Below are 14,678 nucleotides of genomic sequence, written 5' to 3'. Positions count from 1 at the left end.
TTCCAGGGAGCACAGAAGGGCCTGGATGCTGAGGAGCAGATGGGTGTTAGGGAGCATCTGCTGCCACACAGGAAGCGCTGCTCTTATCTCCCACCTCCAGAAGAGGTTTTAATTACTGCCAGTAATTAAGCACAGCACGTCCTGGGGGATAACTGCCAGCCCCTCGCAGACAGGTACAGGGAAAGCTGCATCCCACGGGCTCCCAGCCAGGTGCAATCCTGGGATCCACACCTCTGTCAGGTCTGACAGCACAGATCCCAGCAGACCTGGAAAGGAAACTGCCAGGGAAAAGCTGCTCCTGTAAGGAATGAGCCCCCAAAGCTGGGAAAGTTCCCCAGTTCTTGGGAAGCTTACGCTCAGAGAACAAAAATGCTGGAGAAGAGGCTCCGTGGAGCTGCCCAACTATGGTCAAAATAAGGATTTCTTTTTAAAAATAGCTTTTATTTACTGCTAGGAAGGCTCAGGGTGCTTGAGCAGAGAGCACGGGCTTCCCATGCTCCAGAGCCCGGGGATTCAGTGGGAATGGGACACCAGGACACCCCAGTGCAGGGTGTGTGGCTGCAGCCACGGAACAAATCCATTTCCCAGCATTTCTGCTGGATCAAAGAGGTGCCTGCCTGTGCTGAGGCTTTCAGAGGAGGATGGACACAGAGTCAGGGCTCAGGGTCTGTCAGGGGCCTTCACCCAGCCCAGCGTGCACAGGGGCTCTCAGCAAAGGCTGCTCCACCCAGCGGGAACGACTCCCACGGGCTCCCAGGGACTGGGTTAGTGCTGGGATCTGGCTGGAGCTTGGAGGCAGGAGGGTGCTGGAGCACCAGCCAGAACAGTGCCAGCACCAGCAGCTCCCTCCTGCACCAAACCAGGCCGTAACCACCGAACACAGGGAGCTCAACACCCAGATTCCTCCAGAATGGCACTTGGAGCACAACACCCAAATCCCAGCTCAAAAAATCACTCGGAGCACAACACCCAAATCCCACCCCAAACATCACCCAGAGCCCGACACCCAAATCCCACCCCAAACATCACCCAGGGCCCGACACCTGAATTCCAGCCCAAACATCACCCAGAGCCCGACACCTGAATTCCAGCCCAAACATCACTCACAGCCCGACACATCAATTCCAGCCCAAACATCACTCAGGGCCCGACACCTGAATTCCAGCCCAAACATCACCCAGAGCCCGACACACAAATCCCACCCCAAACATCACTCAGAGCTCGACACCTGAATTCCAGCCCAAACATCACTCAGAGCCCGACACCTGAATTCCAGCCCAAACATCACCCAGAGCCCGACACACAAATCCCACCCCAAACATCACTCAGAGCTCGACACCTGAATTCCAGCCCAAACATCACTCAGAGCCCGACACCTGAATTCCAGCCCAAACATCACCCAGAGCCCGACACCCAAATCCCACCCCAAACATCACTCCAGGAACAATCCAGCCTGAAAAGAGCCCCAGAAGCTTCCAGCACTGCCCCGAGCTCCACAGTGGGTGGGGGAAATCGCCTCAGCAAGGCACAGGACCTCGTGGTGACGCTGCCACCAGGGCTGCTCCCAGGGCAGGACGGAAAGGCAGGTGCCAGAGGTGGCACAGCACGTGGTGACAACGCACGGCACAGCCGAGCTGCTGCTGGTCCCTGCGGTGCCCCGGGCTGGCAGCACACCGGACTAATTCCCAAAGCCTCCCTGACCTCACAGCTCCGTGTCTGAGGATTAATTCCTCGGGCAGGAGCGGTGGCACCACGCTCGATGTCATTACATGCACCAGGTCCTTCTAAGCAAACTAATTCCTGCTCCCTTCCAAGAGCTCCTCAAAGAGCTCCCAGTAGACGAAGTGCTTGGCTGAACGATTTGAGGCTGGAATTTTACACAGCCCAGTTAATTTAATCACTTCATTTCCGAGGGCTGAGCCACGCTCGCGTCTCCCAGCCTTGGCAGGGAACAGCTTCTGATGGGAGCGGGATCAGACACGGAGAATCCTCTGAAGGAACCCGGGAAAAATTCAGCCTCATTCCCCACTTGAGATGAAAAGTGGGATTTTATCAGGAGCTGCGAAGGAGCCAGGCAGCAGCAGGCTGGGATGGGAACGCTGCAGCCGGGGGGACGGGGTTGGTGCTGCTCCCCCTGAGCTTGGCAGAGCCTTCTCCTGCCATTCCCACAGGATGCTGCCACCGTGCCAGCACCCCCAGGAACACCCATGCACAGCCCAGCCGTGCCTCCTGCCCTGGGAGGCTCCGGCACTGCCCCCACAGCCCTGAATTAATCCATTTATTGCCACGCTAGTCCCGGCTCATCTTCCCCGGGCCCTTCCCTCCTGCCTGTCCTTTTTTTAATAACTCCATGTTCCTAAAGTATGGAAATCCATGGAGCAGGAATTCGGGCTGGCACAGGCACCAGGAGCAGCTCTCAGGACAAACACAGCCCCCCTTCCCAGATGTTGGAATCCCAGAACAGAAGCGTGGTTATTCCCACATTTCCTCACAGCACTTCCAAGACACCAAACCAGGGACAGGACGAGCAGCTCAGTTCTTGTTCTCCATAATCCCTCCCATTCCTTCCCCCTGGCATTCCCACTGTCCAGAGGCACGTGCTGCTCCTTTCATCCCGAAAGGACACAGTGGATTCAGCTGGAAAAACTCTCTTTGCATATTAATTAAATTAATCCAAAAATGAAAATAAATTAATAAAAGCATTAGATGCCGGGGGTTTAGGTGGAGATGGAAGTGGTGCCCATAATTATGGAATGGTTTGGGTGGGAAGGCACCTCCAGTTCCACAGGGACACCTCCCACTGTCCCAGGCTGCTCCCAGCCCCAATGTCCAGCCTGGCCTTGGGCACTGCCAGGGATCCAGGGGCAGCCACAGCTGCTCTGGGAATTCCATCCCAGCCAGGAATTCCTTCCCAATATCCCATCCGACCCTGCCCTCTGGCAGTTTAAAACTCCTTCTCCCCAGCTCCCTGCAAGACAATTCCTAGAAGGAATTCCTCCACTCCCGGGTGGCATTTGCTGCTCAGCAGCTTCCAGTGCTCTGGGACAAAACCACAGCTGGAGAGACACATCTGGAGCTCCCATCCTCATCCCCCGCCCAGCACAGGGAAACGGCACCAACATCCCCAGTCCGGGGCTGGCAGGGCCGGGCACACGCCTGGGAAAAGGGGCCCCTTCGGAGCCGGAAAAATAAAACAAGGAATCGATTTCTGAGCAAAATAAAGGAAGTGCTCCTTTGTTCTCAGCTCTGGGACTTGCAAAATCAATCCCAGCTCCCTCTGGAGGGACAAGCAGATTGGATTTTTGCCCGTTCTCCAGGAATAACCAAAGCATCAGGCTGCTTCCAGGAGCACAATCACGTCATCCACGGAGACGGGTGGGATTGGGAGTGGGATACCCTGGTGGTACCACACCCCCCTCGAGCCCCAGAAACGAATTCCAGCAGAACAATGGGATTTTTGCACACAAACTGGATTTCAAAGGAATTGTGGGATGGGAAGAGACCAGGACAGCCTGGAGAGGAGCTGTGGTGGGACCCCACCTCATCCCTCCCATGGGATATTGAGCAGCCACATCCCTGAATCCCCCACAGCGAGGCTGGATCCCAACCAACCCCATGGGGAGGAGAGCAGGAGATTCCCCATCTCCCACCTCAGAGGAGCAGGAAAAACCTGCAGCAGGAAAACACCAACAGGGAAGGAAATGGATCTGAAGAGAGCCCTGCTGGCTGAGCAGGAGACACTTCCCACATTCCTGCCAGGATCCCGGTTTTATTCCGAGTGCAGCTCTCTCCAGCCCTGTTCAACATTTCATGGTCCTATTTTAGGCTGTCCTTGGGATAAAAGCAGCGAAGCAAGGCCGGGGCTGGGAGGATTCGGGAAGAGGCTCCAGCTCAGGGCCTGGGATTTCTCCTTCCATAAACTCTGATTTATGGATCTGGGATGAACTCCTGTCAGTGGCTCCAAAGGGAGAACTCCTGTCTCTGGCAGAAGGAGAAACAGGCTGTGGCTCCAGCCCAGAAATCCGGGATGGCTCCAGGGGGTCAGGGAGCAGCGGGAAGGACACGCCACCATCCCAGGGGCTGGACAACATCTGTCCCCACAGAGGGGACACAAACCATGCTCAGCATCATCCTCACCCCAATCCCAAATCCATGGGGCTGCTCCAGGCACAGCCCTGGAGCTGGGAGAGGGCAGCAAACATCACCCCAAAATCCATTCCATAAAAAACTGGGATCGGAAGCACCCCGGTGTTTATGGCAGAAGGAGCTGGGCTCATTCTTCTCCTCAGAATCCAAAGCAAATGGATGTCCCTGAGGCCGAGGTGGGAATGCAGGGATGACTCAGCCGGCAGAACGGCGCTGAGCGGCCGGGAATTCAGCTGGGAAGCGCACATGGAACACAAACCCTCCTCCTTCCCTTTGCCTGGTGTATTTCCATAAAGGATCCCTTAAAACAGCCTTGAGCTGCCTTCCCATGGAAAAGCCCTCAGCATCCCAGGCTGCTCCTGCTCCCAGATCCCTGCCCACGGGATACGGATGTGTCTGAGAATCCCAGACCCAAACCAGGAAAACGCCGACAGGGAGCAGGAAATGATGGATATTTTGCAGGGATTTGGCACCTCCCTGGGCACAGCCAGTACCCCTGAGCCACCTCACTGCACCCCAGGATCCACCTGGAAAAGGAGGGAATCGTGGAATATTTGGGCTTGGAAGAGACCTTTAAGCTCATCCAGTTCCACCCCACGGCCACGGGCAGGGAATTTTTCCCTATCCCAGGTTGCTCCGAGCCCCATTTCAAACAAAAATCATGGAATTCCCTCTTCCCAGGCTGGAACACCGGGGAGTGCCCCCATTCCCACCCTGGAGAGGGATCCCAGCGTGGGAAGAGCCCAGCAAACATTTCCCTGATAGATTTTAAATCCCAGCATCTCCTGTAGATGCCCTGAATTCCCTCCCAGCTCCCGGCTACGGGAAGGCACCAGGGCCCAGCCCCTCGTTCAAAGGGAAGCGACGCCCCTTGGCAGCCAAATAAATAAACGAGCCCAGTTTTAATTACACTTAATTGGGAATTCAGCGCTGCCTCATCCCCACTTCCAGGCAGTTCACACCATCTGCTGCCGCAGCTCCATCCCAGGCCTTTGAAGGGAAGCAATCCCAGCTTTGCTTCCCCTCTCCAGAGGCCCCCGGGGTTGGGGTTTTATCGCTGAGCATCACCCGGGAGAGGGAAATTGGGGCCCGGGCTGAGCTCGGTGCTGCTGGAGGAGCCCCAGAGGGGCCGGGATCTGCTCGGCTCTGGGCCTTGCAGATAACACAGGGTCAGAGATAAAGGGGTTTGCTTGAAGCTGATGACAAAACACAGGAGGAACCAGCAGGTTTTGGAAAATAAAAATAATAAAAATAATAAAAATAAAAATAGGAAATAATAACAAATAATAACTAATAATAAATAATAATAACTAATAACAAATAATAACAAATAATAACAAATAATAACAAATAATAACAAATAATAACAAATAAAATGATAAAAATAAAAATAAAAAACCAATAAAAGTAAAAAACCAATAAAAATAAAAACAATAAAAATAAAAACAATAAAAATAAAAACAATAAAAATAAAAACAATAAAAATAAAAACAATAAAAATAAAAACAATAAAAATAAAAACAATAAAAATAAAAACAAACCAAAAATAAAAATAATAAAAATACAAAAAAAATTTTAATAAAATAATAAAAATAATAAAAATAGAAGAGGTTTTTCTGTGGAGGGCCCAAGGAGCTGAGCACGGACGCTGCTGTCACCTCGCCCCTGCAGGCAGCCAGAGGCCACTGGTGCCGTGCCCAGGAGATGGGGACACTCAGGGCACACGCTCCCACCACTGCAGCCCTCCTGCCTTCCCAGCCCGCTGAAAAACGAGGCTGGAACAGCACAGCTCGGGATCTCTGCTGCAGCTGCTCCTCATCCAAACCCACACATCCCGCCCCCAAAGGGGGACAGCCCCACCTCGCTCATCCCGCCCCAGCCTGGCCCTGTGCAATTCCCGTTCCAAGCGTTCAATCGAGGGGAAAACAACCAGGAGCCTCAGGAAATCCCACCCAGTTGGGCCGAGTGGTGCCTGCCCCGTGTTGGGCTGAAATAAAACCTCCCTGACGGCCCCAGAGGGATGAGCTGCGGTGGGCAGGATGTCTGAGCAGCTCAGCCACCCCGCAGCCTCAGCACAACTCATTTCAGGGGTTATTTATCCAACAGCTCTCCTGGCGGCTGCACGGCCTGGGATTGGATGCAGGATGTGCCACAAACCCGGCAGAAGGGCTCCCTCCACCCCCCCATTCCCATATCCCAGCACAAAACCCGTTTGATCCATGTCCCCTGGGATCCCCGGATGGATTTGGGATGCAGCACCGGGCAGGCTGGAGGCAGGGGAGGCAGAGCAGCTGCTCCCCAGCTGCAAAAGGGAAGGAGGATGAAGGGGGGGATGATCTGAGCCAGGGTTCCCTCGTCGGGAACGGCACCAGCAGGAGCTCCCTGCTGGGCTGGAGAGGCTGGAATTTCAGAGGAGATGAATCCATAAAGAAAAGAAATGACCTGAATCCACTGAAGAGGCCAACAAAGCCTCAGTCACAGCCTTGGTGCTCTCTGGCAGCGGGGACTCCGAGCAGAGCCCTCATTCCCTCTGCCCTCACAGAGCTTCTGCCTTCCAGGATGGAAAAATCCCCCTGGAACCGTGTGGAACCTCCTGCTCCAGCCCTGGGCACTGGGGACACCAGCCCTGATCCCCAGGGAGCAGCTGGAAGCCGTGGCCAGCCCAGGGCTGGGAAGATGGATCAGATCCCACTACTCCAGGGGCTCCCAGTGGTGTCCAGAGCCAGGACTGGGGGGCACTGGGGGCAATTTCAGGGTGGGTTGGATCAGGAAGAGGCCACGAGGCCCTGCACAGCTCAGGTGGGTGCAGACTCTGCCAACCCCAGCGGGCATCACCTTTCCTTGAGCCAGGGGAAACCTGGGGGAAAAGCAGCCTGGGAAAAGCAGCCTGAGATTTTTCCAGCAAAAACGATGATTTGGAATGGCCCTAAAATCCCCATTCTGCACCAGACTCCCTCCGAGGCTCCTCCAAAATATCCCCCGAGCTTGGATGTGCCCTTGGCACATCCCTAAATATCCTTATCCAAGGGGCAGCTCCATCCCAGGGCACCCCCCAGCTCTGCAGAGGTTTAAGGAGGAATTACAGGACAAACCTCCCAGCCTCACTGAATTAAGGAACATTTCAGAGCAGAAATCCACGAGCCCCACTGAATTAAAGGATAATTAGAGTGAAAACCCCCCAGCCCCACTGATTTAAAGAGCAATTATGGCACAAATCCGTGAGCCCCACTGAATTAAAGAACAATTAAGACTCCAAACCCAGCAGCCCCACTGAATTAAAGAACAATTACGGTGCAAAGCCCCCAGCCCCACTGATTTAAAGGGTAATTATGATCTAAACATGGCTTTCAGCTCAACAATCAATACTTGTATCTGGGAGAGCTTCCTGGTGGGAGGGGGGAGCAACTAAACCATTGATTTTTCGGGAAAAGGCATATTCCATCATCCTGTGCCATATACCACATACAAGGGGATAAAAGAGAGGCCTGGACATGAACAACGCTCTCAGAACACCGGGAGCTGCAAGGGAAACGTGTGGAAATCGAAATCAGATGGGAAGGAAATCACAGCAAAAATCACACCAGGGCCAGGCACTCAGGGAAAGGAAAAAGGATCCCAGCTCCCAGGGAGGGTGAGCTCTGCCCCAGCAGCTCCCCAGTCACTGGCACCCAGCTCTGGTTCAAACTGGTGTGTGAGAGCAAAACCAGCTGGGAGACCTCACCCCAAATCCCAGCCAAGATGGGAATTTACTCATTTTCCCAGAGCAGAGGGAAATTCATCCATTTTTCCAGCTCCACAGAGGGCCCAGGGGTGCCGCTGGGTGCTGTCACCCCCCAGCAGCTCAGGAGCCCTTTGTGCAGCCTTGCCAAGACCCCAGATGCTTTTAGGGAATCAAACCCCAGCCCAAGGTGCCCCCCAAGAGCAGCTGAGGAGGTTTGGGGGTGCTCAGAGCTGAGGAAGCAGAAGCAGGGCCAGGGTGGGCCCAGCACCCAAAGCAGCACCAGGCACAGGGGGAAGAGTCAAAATCCCAAAGCAGCACAGGGGCTTTTCGGGCCTGAGTGCATCCTGCAGGGAAGGAAGCACCTGCAAGGGGGCCACAACCAGGCAGACAAGCCCTGTATCTTTAAATAGTTCTGTTTCTGTCTCCAGGCCATGTCAGACTGCTCCACACAGACCCCCGAGCCTCAGGGCCACGTCAGCGCCCTCAGGCCTCCATTTTGGGATTGCTCCCATCCCGTTTCCCACCTCACACCCTGCACCCACGCCCATCTGCGCTGGCACAGCCGGGCAATGGCTTTTTCTTCACTTCCCTGTCCTTACAGCGTGTGTTTAGTGGGAACCTGGGGGATTGCAGCCCCTTTTTTGTGGCTGCAGTTTCCTGCCTTCCCCTCAGAGCAGCGCCGCTGTTCTCCCCACAGCTCCCAGCTCCTGCTGCCCTAATGCTCAGTGGCTGCTGCAGCTCCCGGCTCTCGTTCCACTGCCCCAAAGCTTCCTTAGGGTGACTTCAAATTATTCCCATTCCCATCCAGCTGAGGAAGCATCTCCAGAAAACAAATTCTTGTGCTGGCTGAATGGAGCCAAACCAAGCTCCACTCCAGGGGCTGCAGCAAACCAATTGTTGGTTTGGTTTAATAAACCTTGAAATCTCAGGCCTGCCCCAGAGCAGCTGCACTGGAGTGAAGTTTCTCTCAAGATTTTCTTGTGCTAATCCCTCTCCCAGCCTCTGGAATGGGGCTGAGCCAGGATTTCAGCCCTCCAGCTGCTCCCAAACCACCCTGGGAAGGTTCAGGTTGGATGCAGACACATCCCTGGAGAGATTCCTCACCCTGAACGCCCTAATTTAGGAGGGGTTTCTGGAGAGCTGGTGACAGCAGCAGTGTCACACGTAGGTGCCACACTTGCCCGTCCCACTGTCACCCCTGGGCACCACACAGGAGCCACCAGAGCTGCCAGGGATGGGGAGGATTTCCTCAGGAATTTCTTTTATCCAGAATTAAACAGTCTCTGAGGTGCAGCCAGGAAATTAAAGCTCCTTGATAATGGGAAAAGGCTCCTCTGAATGGCCAGAAACCCCACAAAAAACCTCCCTGCAGCTCCCAGAGCACGGGGCCTCCCCGGCTCATCACTCAGCAGAGTTTAATCAGGCTCCTGGCTGAACAAATCCCCCTGGAGTTAAAGACTGGCTACACGACACACAGATCCCACCTCCAGAGCCCCCGGACACAGCAGAGCTCACCCAGGGCCAGGCTCTCTGCTGGAAGGCCACAGGCTGGCAGTTCCTGAGGGATAAGGCTGCTGCAGCTGGAAATCCTAAATCTCATATCCAGAATAAGCTGCTCGCGGTGGTTCATTCACTGCAGGCTGGGACTGCAGAGCTGGGTCCTCTACAGGTAAATCCAAGAAGCAAAGGACAGCAAACACCAGGTGGCTTTTAGCCCTGTAAAGCCAAAATTCCTGATCCCAGGAGCAAGGCAGTGACTGGAACGAGGGGGGTACAGATCTCTGACTGAAGCAGGCATTTCATCACTTCAGGAGGAATTATGGGCCCCCATTTCATTTATTTCTTTGGAGCTCTGGGTCCATAAATCCACATTTAGTCCAGACTATAAAAGCCAAGCACAGAACCCAGGCTGACAGGGATGGTCAATAACCATTTGAAAAGCTTCAGAAAGGGGCATTAGGATGTTTTTTAATCAATACAGACACTGCCACAGGCATTTATCACCCGGGCTGCCTCTGAAGCCTCCAAATGAATTGATGGCTTGTGAAAGCAGCAGTTTTCCGGAAGCAGCACGGTGTGAACGTGTCAAAGTCATTGCAGGCAGAGCTGCGATGGTGGAAAACTGGGGAACATCCCGTTTTTAAGGAGGAGTTTCCTGTTATATAAGTTACAAAGGCTTAATGAACCTTTTGGATGCACACAGGAGGCTCTGGCTGAGTGAGCCCAATCAATCCCGAGGGTTTGGATCCATCATTTCTCCCTCACGGCCGCTGCTTCTCCTCAGGGAGGGAGGGAATGAGGAGAAAATTCCCAGGCTGAGCAGCAGCAATCTGGCCATGCTCCTGAGAGGGGAGCTGGGCACTGCTGGGCAGGTTTTCCTCTCAGCACAGATCAGGACAAAAAAGCTGGGACAAGGCTGGACGTCCTCAAACCAGGTGGTCCATCCAGAAGAAACAGGGAAAACGGGGAATTTTTTGGCTCTAAGGACAAACCACACTGATGTGCTGCCTCAAACATCAGCGCCCAGCCCAAAATTCAGCTCCTGCTCTCTCCTGGTGCTGGTTCCCAAGGGGTTCTGCCTCCTCTTATCGCCCCAGCTCCTTCCATCACACTTCAGTGCTCTGATAAAGAGATGCTACATGAGCAGCTTCTGCTTCCTCTCCTGTGCAGCCCCCTCTGGCAGCCCTGGTGCACAGAATCATCCTTTGGAGGGGAAAAATACGGCAAAAATTGGCAAAAATGAGCTTGGGAGAGTGGTGGTGCTGCTGAAAGGGGCCCAGCGGGTCCTGGGGCAGCACAGGAGGGACACACAGCAGGGCTGGCACTGGGGCATCCCCAGCCCCTGTGCCAGGGCTTCCCCAGCCAAATCCCCACCTGGGCCTCAGATTTGATGCAGCAGCTCTGATTTAAGGGGGAAAAATACAATTTCTACGCGATGAGGTTTGCGTGTGGTGCCCCCAGAGCTCCCGGCTCATCTCAGTAACAAGTTTAACAAAATTTCATTTCTCACGGACGCTGTTGCAAACGCGGGGTTCTTCTTCCAGCCAATAAATCCGTCTGGATTTACTCCCTGAGCAGCCAGGCAGGGCTGCCAGGGCACCATTTCCTAAATCACACCCTGGCAAAAGCCAACTGAGTCACAACAGCCAGCCCTGATTCCCTTCAATAACATCAGCGACTCCACGCTCCTGCAGCCAGAGGCACAACAGACACCAGGAGCAGGGAATGGGCTGGGTGGGAAGGGAAATTCAGGATGATCCAGTCATGGGCAGGGACACCTTCCACTATCCCAGACTGCTCCAACCTGGCCTTGGATACTGCCAGGGATCCAGGGGCAGCCACAGCTCCTCTGGGAATTCCATCCCAGCCCCTCCCCACCCTCGCAGGGAAGGATTTTGCCCTCACAGGGAAGAATTTCTCCCTGATACCAATGCAAACCCACTCCCTGTCAGTTTGAAGCCGTTCCTCCCTGTCCTGTCACTCCATGCTCCTGTAAAACCTCTCTCCAGGAGACAGACACACATCCCTGCCTCTGGGGTGGATGCTGAGCAGCAGAGATGCTGCTGCTTCTCCTGCTGCTTCCCCAAACATTTCTTTGCACTTTGGGTCAGCAGCCAGCACAGAAATTCCCACTGCCCTTTCTTCCCTGGAGCCGGAGCTGTGCCGGGCGCTGAGGCCGCTCCCGGCTGGGCACCAAAGGGGTCTCTGGGCTTTTATCCAGCTTCACACCCACACTGCTGCACCCTGCTCTGCCCCAGCACCTTCCCAGAGCTCTCCCAGCTGCAGTGGAGCAGCGAGGATGTTCCCGGGGAGCGGAGGAGGCTGCTGGGAACAGCATCTCCCACTCGGCTCCGGAATGGCACCGCTGAATCAGCGGCTGGAGGCTGGGCTGAGGCATCAGCTGCTCCATATCCAGCTGCCCTGAGCCACAGCTCGGGTTTCCAGGTGCTCTGCTGCCTGTAAATTCCTTCTGGGAACTGCCCCAGAACACGGCGCTGCCCTGGCAGGGTCAGGCCTGGCCTCAGCCCCACGCTGACCCTGCCCCGGGCGCTTCCTCTGGATTGAGCCTGGAGGACCCAGCAGGATGGGCTGTCCCGAGCCCTGGCGCTGCACAGAGGGGCTTAGGAGCGGGGCAGGGAGGGCACAGCCCGCCCAGGTTTTTTTGTACCATTCCTGGTACCCCCGAGGGCTCCACCAGCACCCCCAGCGAGGCACAAACCCCCCTCAGCCTCATCCATTCCAAGGCACAGAAACACAAATTACAGCCCTTGCCTACCCCGAGCTGGCAGAGACAAGGTTGGATTCTCTCTCCCTTGGAGTAATTAAAGCCTGGTAATTATCCCACTCATCAAACAGAGTCTAGACAGACTCCTCAGTGCAATTCAGGGTGAATCCATTTCCCAGGGATACGTGCACCTTACTCCAGGCACCCACGAGGCACAGGCAGCTTTTTGCAACTCCCAAAAAGTCTTATTTCAATCAGCACAGGCTGGAGAGGGGCTGGAGCACCAGGGAGCAGAGCCCCAGCAAACACAAGTGTGGAAAACCGAAGGATTTGAGATGAAGGGGAAGAACAATCGGTTTGGGTTGGAGGGAGCTTAAAGCTCATCCCGTTCCATCCCCTGCCACCAAACGCCTTCCACTAGCCCAGGCTGCTCCAAAACGCTGCTGATTGAGAGGGGAAAAAAAGCAGAATGAGGCTTTTTTCTCCCCCCAGGGCAGAAGAGGGACAGGTCTAACTCGAACCTTTCCTCCAGCTCCCTCTCCCTAGGTCTGAAGGAAACCTCCCGGCTTGGTGACAGCTCCCAGGATCCCAGGTCTGAGTGCGAGCACACTCCAAACCCTCCCACAGCCAGGCTAAAAATGCATTTCCAGCTCCACAGGAGACCTCAGACAGTCAGAAAGGGCCCTGGAGACATGCAGGATTCCACATTTTCCAGCCATCCTCATCTCAGCTCCCTGCTCCTCACCCCCATCCATCCCCAGGCACTAAAGACAACGGCAGAACAAGGCAGCTGCTGCTTTGGGATTTTCCTTTGTTTTCACAGCTTTAGCGATTTAAAAAGATGTAAATATGAAGGAAGGGTCAATGATTCAACAGTGATTAAGCCTGAAATATTCCACTTAGTACCCATTAGACTTTGAAAACACCCATTATGCTCCCAGAGCATTCCCCAGAGCCCAGGCAGGCACTACCCAGCTCTGGGGAAAGCAGCTTTCTTGGAAGGCTGGGGGGTATCTTGTGAAAATCCCGAGTTTATTTCAGTAGAAAGAAAGGGGGAGGAAAAAAAAAAAGAAAATAGAAGAATTAATGTATTGTAGGTTCTTAATACCATTTCCCCAGAGAGAGGAATAAACAACAAAGCCTAATGGAAATTTTCTATTCCCAAAACCATTTGCACTGTTATTGTCTGCAGCTAAAAGGAGACGAAAACATAAAAACCTCGGCAGCTCGAGCTGCTGAGAACTGCAGCGCTGAGCACTCCTGCCTTCCCTTGAAGGATGAAATGAAAGCGCACCTGAGACGGGACATTTCCACCTGACAAAAACATCGAGTCCCCTGCAGCTGCCTCCGAAGGACTCGGAGAATGCAAAGCTCATTGCACTGAGCACAAAACATCCTCCCATCCCTCTGGAAAAGCCCAGGCTGGTGTTTCAGATCCTGAGGATTTGCAGCACTTTAGGAAACGTGTAATTAAGCAATGTGGTTCAACAAAAGAGGCTGATTTGAGAGGGGAGCACTGCTACTCCTTGCAAAGGGAAGGAGCATTCCTTCAAATCAATCTGCTCCCAACTGCACTCGTGATGCTCTAAACCACTATTGCAACCAAATAATCAGAGGAGAAATAAAATTAATTTACTAAATTACATTTGCTTTGTCTCCTGGAAGGCTGTTGAGAGGAGGAAGAGCCAATTGTGCTGTCTCAGGGGACGTGTCTCCACCACCCACCCCAGACGCGCCCTGAGGCTGGGGAACCCCAAAGAGGTGCCCAAAATTCCTTCTTTAAAATCTGTTAAAGGAGGAAAGAGCTGCCAGCAGGACCTTGTGTTCCACCTCTGGCTGCTACAATTGGATTCACCTCCGGAATGAGGAAGGACAGGCAGGCCCAGCTCGGACTGGGGAGGCCACGAGGGGCAGAGGCAGAAGGGGGCAGGGTCAGCGGAGCCCACGCTGGGAACAATGTGAGTAGAGCCGAGGATTTCACTCCCCCAGCACAGCAGAGAGCTCCTGATCAATAATTCACGGCCCAGACAGTGCAAATGGCTTTGAGAGCTGGAGGAGAAACCGAAGGAATGATTTTCGGGATAAGAGGCAGCAGAGGGACAGACCCGGAGAGGGACAGGAAGGAGCCCTTGGCATGGGCGTGGGAAAACCCCTGGAATTTCAATCCCATCCGTGGCAGCCCCGGTGCCAGTGGAACAGGGGCACTCTGTGGGTGGTATATGACAGGATGCTTGCCTGGGTGGAGCCCAGCTCTACCTATCCGGATGGACAGCTCGCTCCCGACGTCCCAGCCAGGCGCCTGCTCCTGCTTTTCCTTCACGGCTCGCTGGTCACAGCTCAGGGCCAGGGCGGCGTGGGAAGGGCCAGTGAACCCCTGCAAGGCAACACAGACACATCAGGACATCCCAGAGCTGCCCCTCAGCCTCCTCCCAGCCCCATTCTCTGGCATCAGGGGGCTTGGGATTGATTGGGATTGGTTGGGATGTGCCACAGCAGCTTCTCACCACTGCTCCAAGATGTGTCATTCGCGCTTGAAAGGGACCCTAAAGCCCATCCAGTGCCACCCCTGCCATGGCAGGGGCACCC

General features: G+C 54.4%; 1 protein-coding gene across 4 annotated transcripts in view; it reads right to left on the bottom strand.

Moving 5' to 3' along the window:
* SLC39A11 (solute carrier family 39 member 11) overlaps positions 1-14,678 on the bottom strand; it is a 71,794-nt gene that overhangs the window by 36,899 nt on the left and 20,217 nt on the right. For 2 of the 4 annotated variants that reach the window (XM_017730426.1, XM_017730429.1), the window contains exon 5: positions 14,328-14,466. In XM_017730426.1, coding sequence (XP_017585915.1) covers positions 14,328-14,466 — 139 coding nt within the window. The remainder of the gene's footprint in view (positions 1-14,327; positions 14,467-14,678) is intronic. The other 2 variants (XM_017730427.1, XM_008631712.2) reach the window with 1 other exon arrangement.

Source organism: Corvus brachyrhynchos, unplaced genomic scaffold, assembly GCF_000691975.1.
Source record: "Corvus brachyrhynchos isolate BGI_N302 unplaced genomic scaffold, ASM69197v1 scaffold340, whole genome shotgun sequence".
NCBI classification, from domain to species: domain Eukaryota; kingdom Metazoa; phylum Chordata; class Aves; order Passeriformes; family Corvidae; genus Corvus; species Corvus brachyrhynchos.
This window is presented reverse-complemented; position numbering and strand designations above follow the sequence as displayed.